Source organism: Alternaria arbusti (genome assembly GCF_024043155.1).
Source record: "Alternaria arbusti strain BMP 1465 chromosome Unknown scaffold_24, whole genome shotgun sequence".
NCBI classification, from domain to species: Eukaryota; Fungi; Ascomycota; class Dothideomycetes; order Pleosporales; family Pleosporaceae; genus Alternaria; species Alternaria arbusti.
Window position 1 is genome coordinate 234691 of NW_026249964.1, and position 17123 is coordinate 251813.

At 52.6% G+C, this 17123-nt stretch overlaps 9 protein-coding genes across 9 annotated transcripts; 5 read left to right on the forward strand and 4 right to left on the reverse strand.

The window, feature by feature from the left end:
- Positions 1-119: 119 nt before the first annotated feature.
- Positions 120-1072, forward strand: J4E86_010715 (uncharacterized protein; the record flags this gene model as incomplete). The annotated part of the gene is made up of 3 exons (XM_051451211.1): positions 120-395; positions 444-1012; positions 1051-1072. The coding sequence occupies 3 exons, from the start codon at positions 120-122 to the stop codon at positions 1070-1072; spliced, it is 867 nt and encodes a 288-aa protein (XP_051297681.1).
- Positions 1073-1579: 507 nt separating this feature from the next.
- On the reverse strand, positions 1580-3172 carry J4E86_010716 (uncharacterized protein; the record flags this gene model as incomplete). The annotated part of the gene is made up of 2 exons (XM_051451212.1): positions 1580-2277; positions 2326-3172. 2 exons carry the CDS (start codon positions 3170-3172, stop codon positions 1580-1582), a joined length of 1545 nt encoding a protein of 514 aa, XP_051297682.1.
- Positions 3173-3272: 100 nt separating this feature from the next.
- J4E86_010717 (uncharacterized protein) lies at positions 3273-3832 on the reverse strand (the record flags this gene model as incomplete). The annotated part of the gene is made up of 3 exons (XM_051451213.1): positions 3273-3349; positions 3380-3557; positions 3584-3832. The coding sequence occupies 3 exons, from the start codon at positions 3830-3832 to the stop codon at positions 3273-3275; spliced, it is 504 nt and encodes a 167-aa protein (XP_051297683.1).
- A 475-nt stretch (positions 3833-4307) lies between these two features.
- Positions 4308-6499, forward strand: J4E86_010718 (uncharacterized protein; the record flags this gene model as incomplete). Its single annotated transcript, XM_051451214.1, has 5 exons — positions 4308-4985; positions 5035-5115; positions 5175-5461; positions 5511-5723; positions 5779-6499. 5 exons carry the CDS (start codon positions 4308-4310, stop codon positions 6497-6499), a joined length of 1980 nt encoding a protein of 659 aa, XP_051297684.1.
- A 666-nt stretch (positions 6500-7165) lies between these two features.
- J4E86_010719 (uncharacterized protein) lies at positions 7166-7911 on the forward strand (the record flags this gene model as incomplete). The annotated part of the gene is made up of 2 exons (XM_051451215.1): positions 7166-7789; positions 7867-7911. 2 exons carry the CDS (start codon positions 7166-7168, stop codon positions 7909-7911), a joined length of 669 nt encoding a protein of 222 aa, XP_051297685.1.
- Positions 7912-8391: 480 nt separating this feature from the next.
- Positions 8392-10310, reverse strand: J4E86_010720 (uncharacterized protein; the record flags this gene model as incomplete). The annotated part of the gene is made up of 3 exons (XM_051451216.1): positions 8392-9071; positions 9129-9574; positions 9646-10310. 3 exons carry the CDS (start codon positions 10308-10310, stop codon positions 8392-8394), a joined length of 1791 nt encoding a protein of 596 aa, XP_051297686.1.
- Positions 10311-11204: 894 nt separating this feature from the next.
- J4E86_010721 (uncharacterized protein) lies at positions 11205-12689 on the reverse strand (the record flags this gene model as incomplete). Its single annotated transcript, XM_051451217.1, has 1 exon — positions 11205-12689. The coding sequence occupies one exon, from the start codon at positions 12687-12689 to the stop codon at positions 11205-11207; it is 1485 nt and encodes a 494-aa protein (XP_051297687.1).
- Positions 12690-13209: 520 nt separating this feature from the next.
- Positions 13210-14049, forward strand: J4E86_010722 (uncharacterized protein; the record flags this gene model as incomplete). The annotated part of the gene is made up of 1 exon (XM_051451218.1): positions 13210-14049. The coding sequence occupies one exon, from the start codon at positions 13210-13212 to the stop codon at positions 14047-14049; it is 840 nt and encodes a 279-aa protein (XP_051297688.1).
- Positions 14050-14410: 361 nt separating this feature from the next.
- J4E86_010723 (uncharacterized protein) lies at positions 14411-14976 on the forward strand (the record flags this gene model as incomplete). Its single annotated transcript, XM_051451219.1, has 2 exons — positions 14411-14708; positions 14729-14976. 2 exons carry the CDS (start codon positions 14411-14413, stop codon positions 14974-14976), a joined length of 546 nt encoding a protein of 181 aa, XP_051297689.1.
- Positions 14977-17123: the final 2147 nt, after the last annotated feature.

Genomic DNA, 17123 nt, shown 5'->3' on the forward strand with positions numbered 1-17123 from the left:
TGCATCCAACATTGGCCTGAGCTAAGCATCGATAGTCAAGTTCAAAGACATTCGTCGAACCTGTAATCACCCGCATCTCAACGTTCACGAAGAGTCACCACCATCACAAGCGGCTCATCATGGCATCAGAAGACGAATTCCAGCTCTTCACATCCCTCAGATACGATCCGTTACTGCTCCAGTCAGAGGAAAACTCAAGAGCCATCTTGAACTTCGTCACGCCATCACCTTTCTACATGCTCGCATACCACCGAGACCGGATGGTGGAAGCCGCACAGCACTTTGACTTTTTCGAAGTCGAGAAAAGACTGAAAGACGGGAAGGCTTTACATGAGGAACTGTTGAAGCGAGTGCAAGACGAGATCAAGAAAACAGGAAAAGATGAAGCAATGAAGGTACGACCTGCATTAGACCATCCCTACACATTACTAAGAACAACCCAGCTACGCCTCTTATTCGACAAAGCCGCCAATCTAACTGTCGAATTCACCCCAATACCAGCTGTCCCCCTATCAACCCTCTATCCCCCATCTCTAGACCCACCAAACCCATCCCCACCCCACCATCCCACCAACACCAACACCACCACCACCACAGAACCATTCACGCCCTCCCCCCTAACAGGCGGCGCCCTCCATCTCGGCCCCACAGACACCCTCCCAGCCGGCGATACATCCCAGCCCCCTCCACCCCCCGAATGGAAAATAGCCCTCGACACCGCCCCCACCCCCTCCTCCCCCTTCACCCTCCTCAAAACCACAAAGCGCGAAATGTACGACCAAAGCCGCGAACGCGCCTTACCCCCTAACCCCGCAGGCCCCGCCTACCGCGAAGTCATGCTCTACAACGAAGTCCGCGAGTTAACCGAAGGCACACTAACCTCGCTGTACCTTTTCCGCGGCGGGAGGTGGGTGACGCCGCCTGTGGGTGTGCCGTCGGGGGAATTTTCGAGCAAGACGTTGAAGGATGATGGGGTGGATGAGGGGGAGTTGAGGAAGCCTTTCGCGGGGAGGTGGGGGCATAGTACTAGGAGTGCGAAGGTGGGGGCAGGGGGGCAGAGGGGAACGAGTAGGCGGTGGGCGCTTGGGAGTGGGTTTTGTATGGAGGAGCCTGTGGGGATTGAGACTGTAAGTGTGGGGGAGGGGGTGTGGGTTAGTAATGGGGTTAGGGGGTTTGGGTTTGGGAGGGTTGTTGGGTAGGATGGTGGATTGGGAGCTATGGATTTTGGGGTTGGATCTGAGTAGTGTGCTCGCAAGGGTTTTGGTTTGTGCACTTTGGGACTTGGATGTTTTGTAGCGGTGGGAGTGGTTAGAATGATGTGGGGTTGGTAGGAAAGACGTGGGAGTAGTTAGAAAGATGTGGAAGTAGTCAGAAAGGTGTGAAAGTGGTTAGAAAAACGTAGGAGTGGTTAAAAGATGTGGGAGTGGTTGGAAAGGTATGGGGTTAGTTGCTATGTATGTTGCGCTTTGGGTATAGCCCCTTTACTGTGTTACAATACTGCGTTAACTATACCGCGTTGTGGGCTCTGCTTAGGCATCGACTCCAGTCTCTCCTCAAGAGTATGGTGCGCTTTGCTCTCTCACAGTTTGGCGTCGTCTTCACTGCTCATGCCATCCTCGCCACCTTCAGCCACGTCCTGGGTATCTTCTGCTAAGCTTGGGGTTAGTCGGAGCCGGAGGGTTTGCCTTGGTCGGCTCTGCTCTGGCATGATACGAGACTGTTGAGGGCAGTTCTCGACGAAGACAATAGCCCGTGATACCAAGACAGATCCTTCCCAACCCTGATACTTGCCCGGTTCTTCAGCGAAGAAGTCTCTGTCTTCCAGCAAAGCATCTTTGTACTTCTCCGCCTTGAAGGAAGGGTCGTCACAGTCCGGTAGCTTTGGTTCCGGCACGCACGTATAAAGCGCGGGACAGACGCAGATTTTGACTCGATAGTCAGCTGGATTGTCCTTGGGGCCCGGTCCGTTTCCGTCCTCGATTTGAACTTCCATGGTGTCCTTGTCGTAAGGTGCGCCAGGTGGTGGGAAGGCGAGTTTGTGGTGATGGTTTGACACAAGAAGCTCCAACTTCATCTCCATGGTGGACTGCAGCCAATCATCGAGCTTTGGGCGCATTTCCGTAGTATCGAGCCAAGGAATGAAGCTGCGGCATTCTTTGATGAAGATTGACATCTGGCTTTTCGCCTTCGTCGGTATTTGTTGCTTGCGAAAGTACTCATTGCCGATCTTATCTAGGGTAGCCATGGTGTCTAGTTGTCGTACACATTTGAGTCCATCTGTAGTCGTTAGTTGATGAACGTATTAGTTGTGGGGGTGTTACTGACTGAGTGACGCAATCGACTGCCACATTTCGTGCAACTTCTCCGACTTCAGCCCTCTGGTATGGAACGCTGTATTGAAACACCATCGTAGAGCATGATTCATGAAACAGGCGATCTGGATGTTGACATCAGTAGGCATGGCCGTGGTTTTAGTGAAGCACTCAGCGAGCGTCAGGTTCCCCGTTTGTGCCACGGAGAGTCCAGTAACAGCACGCATGGCAGCCTCAAGCTTGACGGGTACCCGGTCTTCAGCGCGGAGTGATCTTGCCATGTCGTATGGCCGGCAATCAGATGCCAAACGAGCGACATTCTGACACCAGTCAGCATGGAGAGAGCCAGCATCGTATTCGATCGGGTAGCCTTGAGATCTGGAAACCAGCTGAGGGCCTCTTAGGGTGTTGAGAAGGCATTGTAGCTGTCCGATATGCTCTGCCTTGGCTTCAAGAAGTTGCTCTAAGCATCGTATAGCATCTTTATGACGCGTGTTAATCGTCAGCTTCTCGGAAACGAGTGTTGCCCGCTCCAGTTCGAGATCACTGGCCGCTTGGCGCAGTGCAGCATGGCTGGGAGTCGTGAGCTTCCCGATGTGGCGGCGCAGTTCTTCGTTTTCTTTGCGTAGGGTATTGTTACCGGCCTGTTCTAGCCGTGACTGGCCGACAGTATCTTCGAGCCTCTTCTCAAGATAGGCGATGATTGGTGTGTGTGTTGGGTTGATGGAATTTGAGGCCGTTGTTGTTGCTGCGACGCGTCGAGGGCTACGAGGTGCGTCGGCAGCGTTGGGGGACTCGGCTGGGGAAATGGTGCGATTAGCGCCGGCATTCGTTGGGCTCGCCTGGACTTCAGTCAGCATCTACGTCTTCCGACAGCACGATAGTTACCATACACATGACGGTGTTATTGCTCCTCGATCAACAACTTCATCGACGGGCATGCTTCCTGGTATCTTGGCGTCATTCGGTGAGCCACCCGCGGATCTTGCGGAACTCCTCGCCACCAGAGCGTCCTGAGCCATCGACCTGTCGTCGGCCTGTACCTCTTCACTTGTAGTTCCTCCCACCCGCTCCTCTTCCTCCACTATCTTCCATGGACTTGTCTTTGTACCCCGTTCGCGACCCGCGGGTGTCTTTGGAAGCCTTTTCCTTGCGCGGGTCTCGAAATAGTGTGAGGCAGCGCGCTTCTTCGCTCTCGTTGTACGCGCCGACTTCGATGCTGTTAGCATTTATTCGAGACTGCGACTGCTCACTTGTATGTGAAAACTTACATTTGCCGCTTCTATCAGACTCGCCTCGCGCATGTTCGGTCGAACTATCGCAGCACCAGTCTCACTGGCTGCTGCAGGACTGGGCCCTAAGAGACTCTGGGCCGTCTGTGCTGCAATCTCCCTCTCGAAGGCTGGGGAGAGATTCATGCATGAGATTCCGTGCTCTTCAAATTGTTTGACGCGACCATACTGTTGCAAACGCCATCTGATGGCCTCTCTGGTACGGCCTCTGCCCACACGCTTGAACATCGTGGTCGTATTCGCTAGGAGGCCGAGATTGTGCTGGAAGCAGTACTGCACACATGCGAATAGCAAGGCATCATCCTGAAAGGTCCAGCGGTGGCGCACCATGGGAGTTCCGCTGGTGAAAAGGGACGCACGCCGAGTCGAGCGTCCAGAAGCTGGTTGACGATTGGGGATATCAGAACAAATTGTGTTATATCAGAAGCACAAGGAGAAGAGAGGTGTGTTTTGCTGCCCATCGTAAGTTTGTTGACTAACAACACGCGTGTCTTAGAGTGTTTGTTCCCATGCCACACCGGAATACCGCCAGAGCTCCGTGCATATTGGCCGCTCCTATCTGACGTATACGTGAGACAGACCATGCGCCTAGGCGCTGCACGTAGCCGTGGTAATATTAGCGAACGATAAGCGTAGCTGCGTTCCTGCTTCGCTCCTTTTGTTCCTGATTCCACCTGTCGTTTTCTCGGAAATTGGCGAGATAATGCCCCCCAACACTTCAGATTCCTCCGATCTCGATCGTCTCTTCCTGATCATTGATTGGGGGACCACTTACGGAAAGATGGGCCGCATCCATGTCCCCGCCGGACAGGACGTCAATTCGATCAGCAAAGATAATATCGATTATCTCCACGGATATGACGAAGACATTTGTCCCAACGACAAACACAACGATTTTGTACCCACGCATATATACTATGGTGTGGACGGCGACAATTCCTGGGGCTGGAGCGTGTCCCGACTACTGAGCACGTTTCATGAGGAAATCCATCAAAATGGTGATCGCCTTGTGCGTCTCTCCAAACTGATGCTGGACGACGCCGACGCGACTTTAGACGTTCGCAACGACCTCGAAAAACAACTCAATGGCCTTATAAGAGATGGGTACATCCGCGAACAAGACGATGTCATGAAGGACTACTTTACAGAGTGGTTCACGTTCGCAAAGGAGCAATCCTTCGATATGGGGATTGCGTGCCCCGGATTTGTTATCTCCGTCCCTAGTGACTGGGGCGTAATATCCTGTCATCGATATTATACGGCGATTGTCAAAGCGATAGTGGAGGTGTGGAACCTACAAGTACCACCCAGCATCACAACAGTATCAGAGCCTGAGGCAGCCGCTTCTTATTGTCTTTCCTTAAAGGGCACTGAGGTCGGAGTACGTCAGAACACCTTCTTATCACCGCGCTAAGCTAATCTCGCTGTAGATTGGATCCTGTGTTTCCGTCATCGATGCTGGAGGTGGCACTATCGAGATGATCACACTCAAGAAGACACGCAATGATCCAGTACGCTGGGAATAAATTTGTCCGATGAGCAGTAAGCTTGGTAGGCATCTCAGTCATAGCCCCACGATCACCAAACCGATCTAGGTGACTCTCATGGAGGTGATTCGCTGAACCGAGTTCTCCGAGACATTGTCACAAAGAAGCTGGCATCAGAATCATATCTTGGTGAACAATACGCGGACATAACAGTTCCTAGTATTGTTGCGGGTGTCGTGCAAAAGTACGAGTCCGACATCAAACGCTCATCTAGTGATCCAACGACTAAGCCGCCATCCGGGTTCGTCATCCAGGGTCTCAAATCGGATCCGGCAAGAGGGCTTTTTCCTCATACCCTCAAACTCACATCGTAAGTATATGGTCTTTGTTGAACTCGCTGAAGTACTGATAGAGCAAAGAGATGAATGGATTCGAGTGTACAAACCTGCTCATGACGGTCTGATCAAGATCATTGACGAACAACATTCCCTCGTTGTAGCCAAGGGAGAGCGCATCGATTCTGTCGTCTGGGTCGGACAATTCTCCGACAGCAAGTCGTTCCGAGCCAGAGGAAAGCGATATATGGCCACCTGGGAACATGTCCCAGAGCATACCGACGAAAAGGAATACTCGTAAGCAAACCATCCTTGAGTACACTTCAGAAGCAAGTAGACTAAATTCTACAAGAACCTACGCAGTCACCGGTGGTGCAGGGCTCAAAGCCCTCAAAGTAAAGATGTTCCCCCCAAATCGATTCCTGCGCGCCAGCTTCGCTATCGAGCGACACGTTCCTAAAGAATGGACCCATCGAAGCGTCCGTTTCTTTAAAGAACACCCCCAGCTTCGGCATTTACGTAAAGCCCACGGCGAACTGGGTAACGATGGCAAACTCTACATATTCAACTATCTCGAATACTTCGCGCAGAAGGGAGATAAGTTTCCACCAGGCCGGCAATACTTCTTCACGTCTACTCACTCATTCCATCTCTCAAAGCGGTGGATAGCTGAGGAGCAAATTTGGTACACCCCCCAAGGACCAAAGAAATCATGGTATCGCTCCGATGACGAAGAAAACAAGGACGCAAGAGTGCTGGGGACAATCCACTACGATATGAGTGCACTCAAGCAGAGCGTCGGCGAAGAATTTCGGGTTGGCTCAAAAGGTGACGACTTCTACGAGATCACCCTGCGTGTCATGGTCGAAATGCGGGCGGACTACCCTCACACACTCAATGTAAAGGCTAGATGGGCGCCGGAGCTGTCTGGGGTATCGCGGCAGGATACCGACGCGGATGATGACGCCGACGTCGACAAAGACTCCCGAGAAATGCTTGATGGCGACAATGCCATGGTATTCGAAGGCGAGTACATCAACGTCTCAGCGGCGTTCAATGTCTCGGCCGTATGATTCAGCTGGTGCCTCTATACTATCGTGGCGAAGGCTATCGCGACTCTTTGTACTCTCAAACTTAATGCAACATTATTTCGTATCTAGAACAGTGTGTTGATCATTCGTGTTGCAGTACATCCGGATCTCACCATATCATTAAAAATTTCTATGATTTCTTCAAACAGGCCTAGAGCCTACATCAACGTCAGGTTAACCGCTTTGCATGTTTTTGTGTTGATGTAGGCTGTAGACCTATTTGCCTTTTGCGTTGTGTGCCGATCCTGAAGCTGTGATTTGAACTCCCTCAACTTTGGTTCGTCAGTGCAAAACCCGGATATCGCCAACCATGAGTCAGATGCAAAGCCCGTAAGCAAAGAACCATGGTATGAATGCGGAAGACATTCTTTTGGAATATAAGCGCATCTTGCACATTCTAAATCTGCATCAACTCCCACTTCCAAAACCATCTCAAGAGACATTCCTGCAAATCTTCGCCAACAATATTCAAATCCACATTCGAAAATGGCACCACTCTACAACACTCGCGAAACCTTCAGCAACACAGCCCTTTATACTTCTCCGCACATAATCTCCTCCTCCAAAGACGCCTCACCTCATGTCTGCCCAATCTGTGCCGAGCCGTGTGCCGATACAACTTCTACAAAAAGCCACCATGCACTAAAAATGCCAACATGCGACCACATCTTCGGCGCATCCTGCATCGAAACCTGGTTCGACAACGCAAGCACCTGTCCGCTCTGCCGTCAAGACTTCTTCCCTACACATCCCGAAGAGATATCGCAAGAACTGAAGGAGATGCCTGGTCTCGTTGAAGAGGCGTTGGGAGTGCTGCAGAAAATGCGGGATAGGTATCCACAGGGACGCGACGCTGTTGACAAGATATCAAATTCGCTTGCTGGGTTTGCGGACATGGTTGGGAGGGACTGTGAGGAGAGGAATGCGAGGAAGAGCGAGAGGGGATTATTTGAGAGAAGGAGGCATCAGATGAGAGTTCGGGGGACGCTTGCGGAACACGCACGGCAAGATGGAACGGTCGATGGGCAGGTACCCCCACCGGATGAGCCTGCGACCGCTCCTTCAAGCGACATCACACCGCCAACGCCATCCATCTCCACACCATCCGCTCCTCTCCAGCTCCCAGACCCAATCTCGATGCGGGAATTCATCACTCTCCAAGCCGAAGCCGTTCTCGCCCACGACTTCACCCTTGATCTTGCGTCCGTCACCCGCACCGGACAAGTCGACCCAGGCTCGGATTTCTTCCGCGTCATGGATACAGCACAGGATGTGCGGCATCTAGCTGAAGAGCATGGCTTATTGGACGTTGCTACAACTATCTCGAGAAGGTGCATAAGTGTCAACAGGGCTATAAGCGACGAGCAGCGACGGCTAGCGGCGCCGCCAGCTAGCATGGAGATGGTAGAGCGGCATAGGAGAGAAGAGGAGCTGAGGAGGGCGGCTTGTGTTGAGAGTGGGCCCGGGAGGCCGAAAAGGACGGGGTTTTGGGGGTGGTGGCGGTGGCGCAGGTAGAGTGTTGAAGGGGTTTGTCATACCCATATTGAAGAAGGGTCGTGAGTTCGTTGAGCCCACGTTAACTTAGCGAATAACTGAACACCGTAAAGACTACATTCATGTTAGGTTATCTACTTCGCCTGTTCTTCTCTTGATGTAGTGTGTAGACCTGTTTAGTTCTTTATTTGAAAGAGGCAAGGCTAAAAAATGCTATAAGACATTGAACAAGAAATCGATCTACCTGACCCCGCGTCCAGAAACATGCTTCCGGTTAGCCATGTGCACTTAACAGCCCAGCAATGGAAACAAATATTCGTAGTCGCGTTACATGCTCCACCCAGCGTCTTCGACTCCCTTCTTCCTAATCTTCCATACTCCTATGCCTTACTCTTCTCCGTTCTCGGGATAAGCGCCCCACCAACCGTAAAGTCTGTAGTCTTGAACTTCCGTGCGGCCACCTCCCTCTCAAACAGCTCATCCAGCTCTCCAAAAGTCCTTCCCTTTGGTTCGGGAAGTCGCCACCAACTCCACAAGATACCAATCACACTCGTGCCTGCCCAGAAGAAGCCTGCCTTAGCTCCCCATCCCCACGCTGTAGGATTGAGCATCCGTGGCGTGATGATGTTTGTGACGATGCCTGAGATGTTGTAGCAGTTGCGCGCCAAAACGATTGTCTTGCTCCTCAAGCGTGTGGATGGAATCTCGGAGACGAGGGCATAGCAGATTGGTCCAAGCGTTGCATCGTATGCTAGCGTAAAGGCGAGAAGTAGGGCTGCGATAGACCAGTTGAGTGCCGTAGGATGCGGATTCCCGACTTCGGAGGATGTACCTACTACCGCTGAGCGAACCGTGACGAAGTGGTGGCGGTGTGGTATGCAGGCTAGTATCCCGATGAGCAGCACGAAGACGAAGGTCGTGACTTGTCCGGAGAGGTACAGTGTGCGCCTCCCAAAGTGTGCCATGAGGGCCCAAGATATGAAGACGCTGATAAGGCCAAGGGCGAATTGGCCCAGTGAGAGGGTGAAAGCGTGGGAAGAGCCGAGACCTGCTTGTTCGTCTAGATGAAGTTAGTCTACGCCGCGTTCGTGACGTCGTGAGACGTTGGCTGACTTACAGAAATAGGTGGAGAAGCCCATGAAGGTGCTGCCACACAGCGTTTGGATGATCCAAACCATGCATGTGATCTCGGTCCTGCGCCGGTCCACTCCCTTGAAGCAATCTTTGTAACTCGTGCCACTCTGCATCTGTTGTTCTCTCTCGTTCGTTTGGATCATGGCCTCCATTGCGCCGTTCAGAGTCTTATCATACTCATCGTCCGACATGGTTGGTGGTTGCGTGCGCAGCCGACGCAGCGTCTTCATCGCATCCACAAAGCGATCCTGTCGTATGAGCCACCAAGGCGATTCGGGGGCGAAGTAAACAGCGAAGAAGATTGGGACTGGAAAGATCCACTGAAGTGCGAAGGGAATGCGGTAGGACCATGTGGTGGTGTTGTTTATCATGCCGCGCATGACGATGGACGCTATCAGCTGACCAAGAACCCAGCATGCGTTGACATAACTTGGCATTGTTAGCTTCGTTTAACTGAGATGAGTTCGAAAGTTAGAAGAAAGAGACAGATCGATACATACGTAGTCAGATACGCCCGTAAGGCGACTGGGCATACATCCGCAGCATACACCGTGCATATGCACTGGAACATGCCCCAAGGCATACCTAGTAGACACTGTCCTATCAACAGAACCGTCTTACCTGTGGCAAAGAAGGGTACGAATATGAAGACACTCATTGCCACCAACCCTACCATAAGCGTGTATCGGTAGCCAATTCGCTCAGCGAGTGTTCCTGTAGCAAAAAGCCCTACGATCTGCCCTGCCAGGCCGCCGTTCACAAGTGCGCTTTGCCAGTCGGCGCTGATTTCGTACAAGCCATTTGATTGTAATGTACCGAATTGTTTCCGAAACGGTTGCATTGCGAACAGATTGGGTACGAGGATGGTAGAGAATCCTTCCATAATGAGTGTCATCGATAGCAACACGGACCATGTTATTGCTTTGGGGCACAGGCGTATGCCTTCGCGAAGCGACATTGATCGTTCCGCTTCGTTATTGCTTTCGACAATAGTGGTCGTTCTCTCTAGTATCGCATCTGTTGATTCGAGCTTCGACATCGCCGGCAGGGAGGTGAGGGTGTCGTCTGAGCTGTCGAAACTTAGTGTGTCTGATTGGCCTTGCTCCATGAGTTGCTGATCAAAGTCGACGACACCATGTCGTTTCCGCTCCATGGCTGACACCATGATGCTATGGTCTAAGTTGTCTTGTGTAGAAGTTTGAGCGATAGCGATACTTGTAGGAGGTCGGGATGAGAGAAGGAAGTGTACGCCAGTCACGTATGGGGGTGATGACTGTCACACTTGACATATAGAGCACGCGCGGGGATGCGGAGTCAAGAAGACCGCGGGGTCACGAGGGAATGTGACGCAGGTTGATCAGGACCGGACGGGATGACATGCCCATGACCTCAAATGAGCGAGCCATTCTCAGCAGAACCCGAGATTGGGTGCACTAAGGAGACACTTGGGGTAGGCAGCGGCGGAAGATAGCACATAAAGGCGAACGAGCGGAAGACGAGGCCTCGAACTAAGAAGTTAGCCAGCTGGAGTAGAAGGCCGATCAAAACTTGAAGGCATCGTGACTCGAAGACAACTTGGCGGCTCTAGGCAGAACAGGTTATCGGTGGTTGAAGTGACTCCTTCGCCGGTCAACTGTGAAGCAGATACAAGCTTTGTGGTCGGCCGTCGCGGGCCGGACGGGAGCACGCGACCGGCGTACCACTGGGGTAAAGTATGGAGAGTGGTACGGTCCACATTATGATCCGCTCTCATGTCGCTCAACCTATAGACTGACAAGCGCCGAGCGGGAGCTCTGAGGACATCTGGGGCGTTTCACGTCATGATCTGGCTAATGCACTTGGTGATACTTCCAAGGTTAGCAATTTCTAGATTCCGTTAGCATAGCTCTCGAAACAATACGTGATGTTACATCAGTAACCGGCCCGGGAAGTACCCTGCGCTGGAACATTGCAATCAATACACCCGTGGAAGGCTAAGAATAGGCTGCAGGTGAATTCGACTCGGTCATATTGGTATCGTGCATCTATCTCTTCAACGAAGATTCAAGTTTTGGCACACTCACTGCTTCGCAGCAGCAGCGGCTTCTTTCTCTTTCTTCTTGCGCTCGACCTCAGCCATCTTAGCCGCCTTCTTCATGGCATTTTTGGTCATCGGCTTTCCGTCGGCGTCCAATGAAGGACCCCCGCTCTCGGTGTCTTGTGCCGGTTGCTCGAGCTTGGGCTTGGTAGGGTTCGGATTACCCTTCCACTCTAGCTTCCGCGGGCGGAGGAACTCGTCGAGAATCTCGTCGGTGACCTTTGCTCTTGCTTCTTGGAATTTTTTGACGTACACAGTCATAGTGTCTACGCATTCCTTCTTCATCTCGCCAGTCAATAGCTCGCCTTTGCGGTAGTCCTCAGCTAGCTTCTTGAGCTTCTCGTCATCGTCTTCGAAGTATCCGATGTACTGGTACGGTACGTCGATATCGGGGTTTCCACCCTTCTCGCGATGGAGCTCTAGTGTTTCTTGGCCACCAGAGAAAGCCTTGGTGTTGATCTTGGTCTTGATTTGCTTTGGTGTATCGCTCATAAAGATGGCAGAGTTGGCATCGGACGCGCTCATCTTGCCACCAGCGCCTTGCAACGCAGTGAGGAACTTGGAATGTATGAGGGCTGGTTTGGGCGAGGGAAGATCCATTCGGTGGCAGTTTTCACGAACCAGACGGAAGTAGGGATCTTGATCAATAGCGCAGGGAATCAGACAGGGTATGGAAGCAAGCTTCTTCGAGCGCTTGTAGGTCGTGTGATCTTCACCCCAGATAAAGGGGTACGACGAGGCAAAAGCGGCAACGCACTGCTTAGCTGCGAATGCATTGCTGCCGATGTTTGTTGAGCCATCGAAACCAAACGCGCCGCGCACTTGGTTGTTGGTAACCAGCTTCTCGAACTCAGTGGTGTTGAGACTGAAGTGTCGGTTGAAGCCGGATGTGAAGAACTCAGAGTCGATGTACATGAAGGTCTTCTTGATATCGAAGCCGACGGATATGACATCCTTGGCGTTCTGCCGCGAGAATTCGTAGACTTCCTCCTGCTTGAGCTTCTCCTTGAACAGGAACTTTTCGTCATCCGTCAACATGATGACCAGCGGAACGTCGAAGACATCCTGCAACCACTTTGTGAACTCGAAGGGTATAGTGTGACCAATGTGCATGGCATCACTGCTAGGTCCGCGGCCGGTGTATAGCAGGAAGTCGTCGCCACGCTCGTATGTATCCAAGATGAGCTCAAGATCGCGGTGGGAGAAGAAAAGGCCACGCCGTAACCAGCGGTGCGGCTTGTGGCCTGTGACGCGCTCGAATCGCTCCAGCAGCGGTTGGTCTATGAGTTTTGTGGCCCACTTTTGCGAGATGGCGACATAGTCGAATTGCTTGACGTTTCCTTCCTCATCTACGCCCGCTTGTACATCCCAAGGGTTAATCTCCTGCTCGGTCGCTTTTGAGACGGATTGCGTCGCTGTATCGGAGAGTGAGAGGGCGGCGACGGCGGGTGGCTCGGGCTCGGTCATGGTGCTGGCTCTGTTGGAAGATGGCTTGTGTGTCGGGCTGTGAATGAAGGAGTGACTCTAGCCTAGGGAATTACGTGGCGCGATTCTTTGGTGGTGGAGCTGAGTCACTGGATATTCGGCGATGGAGGACCCCACCTCAATTTGGCGTTCCTGTGGCTAGACCTGCCCCGCACTCCGCCACAGCCTGCGCCACGCACCAGCCACAGCGGCGTTACGGGAGGGAAAGCCGATGCAGGTCAGCAAATCTCGTCATGGCGCCAGGATGGCGAGAGCTCCAGACGTTTCCATCCTTGGTCTCACACCACCCAGCCCGACAACTCGCCCTACCCCTCTCCAGCGCGACTAAACAGCCTGTCCAATTGTCACAGGTGGATGCGCTTGACCATGCGACTTCATCACCGGCGATAGACGACCGCGCGTTCCAGGCTGCCTTGAGCTCCTACCTATACCATTTTATATCTCCCGCCCTTTACCGCCCACCCACGCCTACAGACTCCGATTCGATCACGACGACGTCACCATGGTCAAGTTCTACTCCTCCAACGAGACGTACTCGTACCCGTTCCCCGCCGTCTCGCTCGCCTACTTCCTCCGCTACCCGAACCCTTACTCCACTCATGTGATCTCCACCGACACCATCGCCCGCAACTACGACCCAGAGACCCAACGCCTGACGACTATCCGCCTCCACCTAAAGCGCTCCAAAGTCCCTTCTGCCGTTCTGAAGCTCGTACCGCGGTCTCTTCTTGGCACCTCAGCCAGCGGAGAATCGCAGACTTACATTCTCGAGAAATCGGTCGTAGACATCAAAGAGGGATGGATGGACACGGAGTCACGGAATCTGGAATGGACAGGTGTGCTATCTGTCGTAGAGAGGCAGAAGTTCATACGTCCTTCGCCGTTGGTGTCCGAAGACGTGAAGATGCGGCAAGCCGTGGACGGTGCCACGCAACGCCAGGGTTTCATCAACTTTGGCAGCAAGGGTGCAGGTGCCAGGGTCGAGGATTCGGGTGAGACTACCGACGTCATAAGCTCTGTCACACTACACAGTCACATCGGGGAGACATGGAAGAAGAAGCGCGCGGCTGCAAGGGAGGACGCTGCGGATGAGGAACAGCCACAAAAGATGGGCTTCCTGCGGAGTTGGGGCACCGCGGCTCTCCAGCGAAACATCGAGAAGATTGGTCTGTCCCGTGCGCAGCGAAGTCAGCCGAATGCGCGTGAAGGCATGAAAGTCGTTCTGGAGCGTATGCGGGAAGGCGGCCTCGTCGGGGTACTGGAGGGCATGCGACAAGACCGCGAAGCCATTCTCGCCGGTCGTCCACTGTCGACCCCAAGAGCGATCACCAAGGACGAGTGATCTCATTACCACTCAGATGATGGAGCGGTTTCTAGTGACTCGCTCGATTGATGAGTCCCATGTTTCCGATATGAACATTCAGCGACGGCGTAACGGTCTCTCTCCCTACTTTTTCACATTTCGTCATTACCTCGCTCTCTTGGTGCAAGGGCCAGGTTTTGTGTTACTACCACGTTTTCATGTTGCATCGTGTCTTGGTTTGGAACGATGGTAACGATTGTAAAGCAATAAGCAAGTCTCTTGTATCATGCCGCGAGTCTTTGCAAAAAATCGACAAAGTCTGAAAAGTTCATTGCAGCGCTGCGTCTTGTTCTCACTTAACAAGTGATATTCGGTGCCGGTCGTTCCTTCCGCTCTCTCGATGGGTCGCTTCGATCCCGACCATCGCTTCTGGGCAGTGGGAAGCTACCACACCACCTCGTACGACAACCTATTCCTCAGCATCGATCTCATGCTCAAAGCTTCATTGCATCATGCGTCTACTCGCGCACTACGACATTCCAACCTCACCGATCATTCCATGAATCGCGCTGACTACTTACTACCGCCACTACCCGGCTGTGATGACCTAAAACAGCCAACAACAAACAACTCGGCGCAGAGTAACGAAATTTCAACAGACGAAAAGCCACCCACGCCGTACGACTGCTACAGTGAAGGTAAGCTGTCCATCTTACAGTTACCTTCAACCCCCCACTGAAGAAAACAAAAGCAGTCTACAAAGGCTACGATGCCTACCACTCCCAAATCCGCAAACTCGACTGGCTAAAAGCCCACCGCGCCCTAACCACCTCCCCCGAAGTAACACCCCACACAACCTGGCTGATCGAAACCCTCCAAGCCATCATCACCCGCTGGGAAGCCGTCCTCCCCTACATCGCCTCACCCTACCCCATACCCCCCAACAACCCATCCGCTTTCACCTAGGACGCGATCCCGGAACCACCTCCCGGCCGAGAACATCTCCTCGCACTGCGCGACTGCCTAGAAGAGAAAGGCAGAGCGATCATCGGCCAGCCGTTTGTGGATAACGCGGATGTGCTGGCTGAGATGGATTTACCGGGCTTTGGCACGAGAAGGGTGCTCAAGGTCTTTCGGTTGCAGGAGGCGAAGCAGTTGGCGTTGCATACTTGTTTTGTGAGGAATTTGGTGCTGGGGCTGGAGAAGTTGGAGGGGGCTTGTAGGGCGCATGGGGTTAGGTTTGTGGGGGGTGGGCATGTGGAGGCTGAGGGTGTGGAAAAGGAGGCTGGTGGGGATGTAGTTTTGGGGATTGCGGTGAAGGAGATAAGGGGTATGGATGGGCCGTTTGATGTGGAAAGCTCAGCCTGACTGTAGGTTTGTGGGAAGTCATCGATTAGTTATGGCTACCTAATTATGGTAGCCATCACGTGATGCTTGGCACGAAGATCCCATTGCCGCGCAGTTGGATTTGGTTGCGCAAAGAGTCTCATGTCATGTAGTAGGAGCTAGTGCATCGCACAAATTGACCTGGCAGCTAGAAGCGTGGTCGTTGAATGGCTGCAATGTACCTGCCGCCGGTGAGGGTGGCCAAGCGAGCGAGGCTGAGCCTTGCAACCATGTCCAGGTGCACTGCCTCGAGTTGACTTCACTATTAATCTCAGCCTGCCGCCACTACACTTTTTTTCAACTCTTACCTACCTCACCATGTGGTTGCTCCACACTACAAATCTCAAGTTGCGTCACTTCATCTCCAACATACCCGACTACGTAATACTCTCCCATACGTGGGCTGAGGATGAAGTTGGCTTCGACGACATCGCGCAGCCCTACGCGGAAGACATGGCCGGCTTTTCTAAAATATCGCGATGCTGCGCTCAGGCAGTGCGGGCTGGATTTGAATGGGTCTGGATTGACACATGCTGTATTGATAAGAGAAGTAGTGCTGGATTGTCCGAAGCGATCAATTCAATGTACAGATGGTATTGGAATGCAGCGATCTGCTACGTTTTCATCTCAGATCTTTCCGGCGACAATAGATATCTTCAATCATCACGTTGGTTCAGAAGAGGATGGACGTTACAAGAGCTCCTTGCGCCCGATACCATGGAGTTCTACGACTCGGACTGGATCTTTCTGGGCACCAAGACGAGCCTTGTAGAACCAATTTTCGCCGCAACGAAGATCAACAAGCAATACCTACTTGATCGAACCGTGATCGAGAACGCTAGCATAGCAGCGAAGTTCAGTTGGGCCTCCGGTAGAGTGACGACGCGCGAAGAAGATATGGCATACTGCTTGCTCGGCCTCGTGCAGGTGAATATGCCGATGTTGTACGGCGAGGGCCGCGGCGCCTTCTACCGGTTGCAATTAGAAGTCATCAAACAGAATAACGACCATACGATCTTCGCCTGGGCTCCCGTTCATCCACCATATGGTTCCCTAGGCCTCTTCGCATCTTCACCTGCACAATTCGCGAACGCGGCTGGTTTCCGGCCCATTGCTACGCGAGAAAGGCAGCCTACAACTTACGAGATGACCAATCATGGTCTCAGCATTACTATCCCTTGCATACATCGCCGGGCTGGTATTATTGCACTTCTGGACTGCTCAGACTCGACTGGAATGCGTTTTGGGGTCGATCTAGCATGCACCGGTACTCCAACATATAGAAGACTAAATACGTCTTTATTGGAAGTGGATGATGTAGAGGCCAAGCGAGCCACCACGAAAACTATCTACATCGAGGCCCGTAGCAGAAGTCTTGAAGACTTGTCTGGATATTTTAGCAAGATGACAGTGCACAATACGTCGGAATCGAGTCGGATTGGCTGCATCGCCACTGGAGATTTTATGGAAGTCTTACCCGACTATGAGGACTTTCTTGACAAGATGCAGGATCTTGATTTGCCGCGGGACGACTCCTTTTCGACTTTAGAGGACCAAATCATCAACGATGGCGAGTTCATCAGTTTTGTGTTCATATTGCACGACCTTGTTGGCTACTTGTTCTTCTTGGGTATGTACGGAGGTCGTCCATGGATTCATGCATCACCTTATGTCCATGCCCGGTGGGCGGAAGAAGTATACGAGGAACGCAAATTATTCGAAGCTGG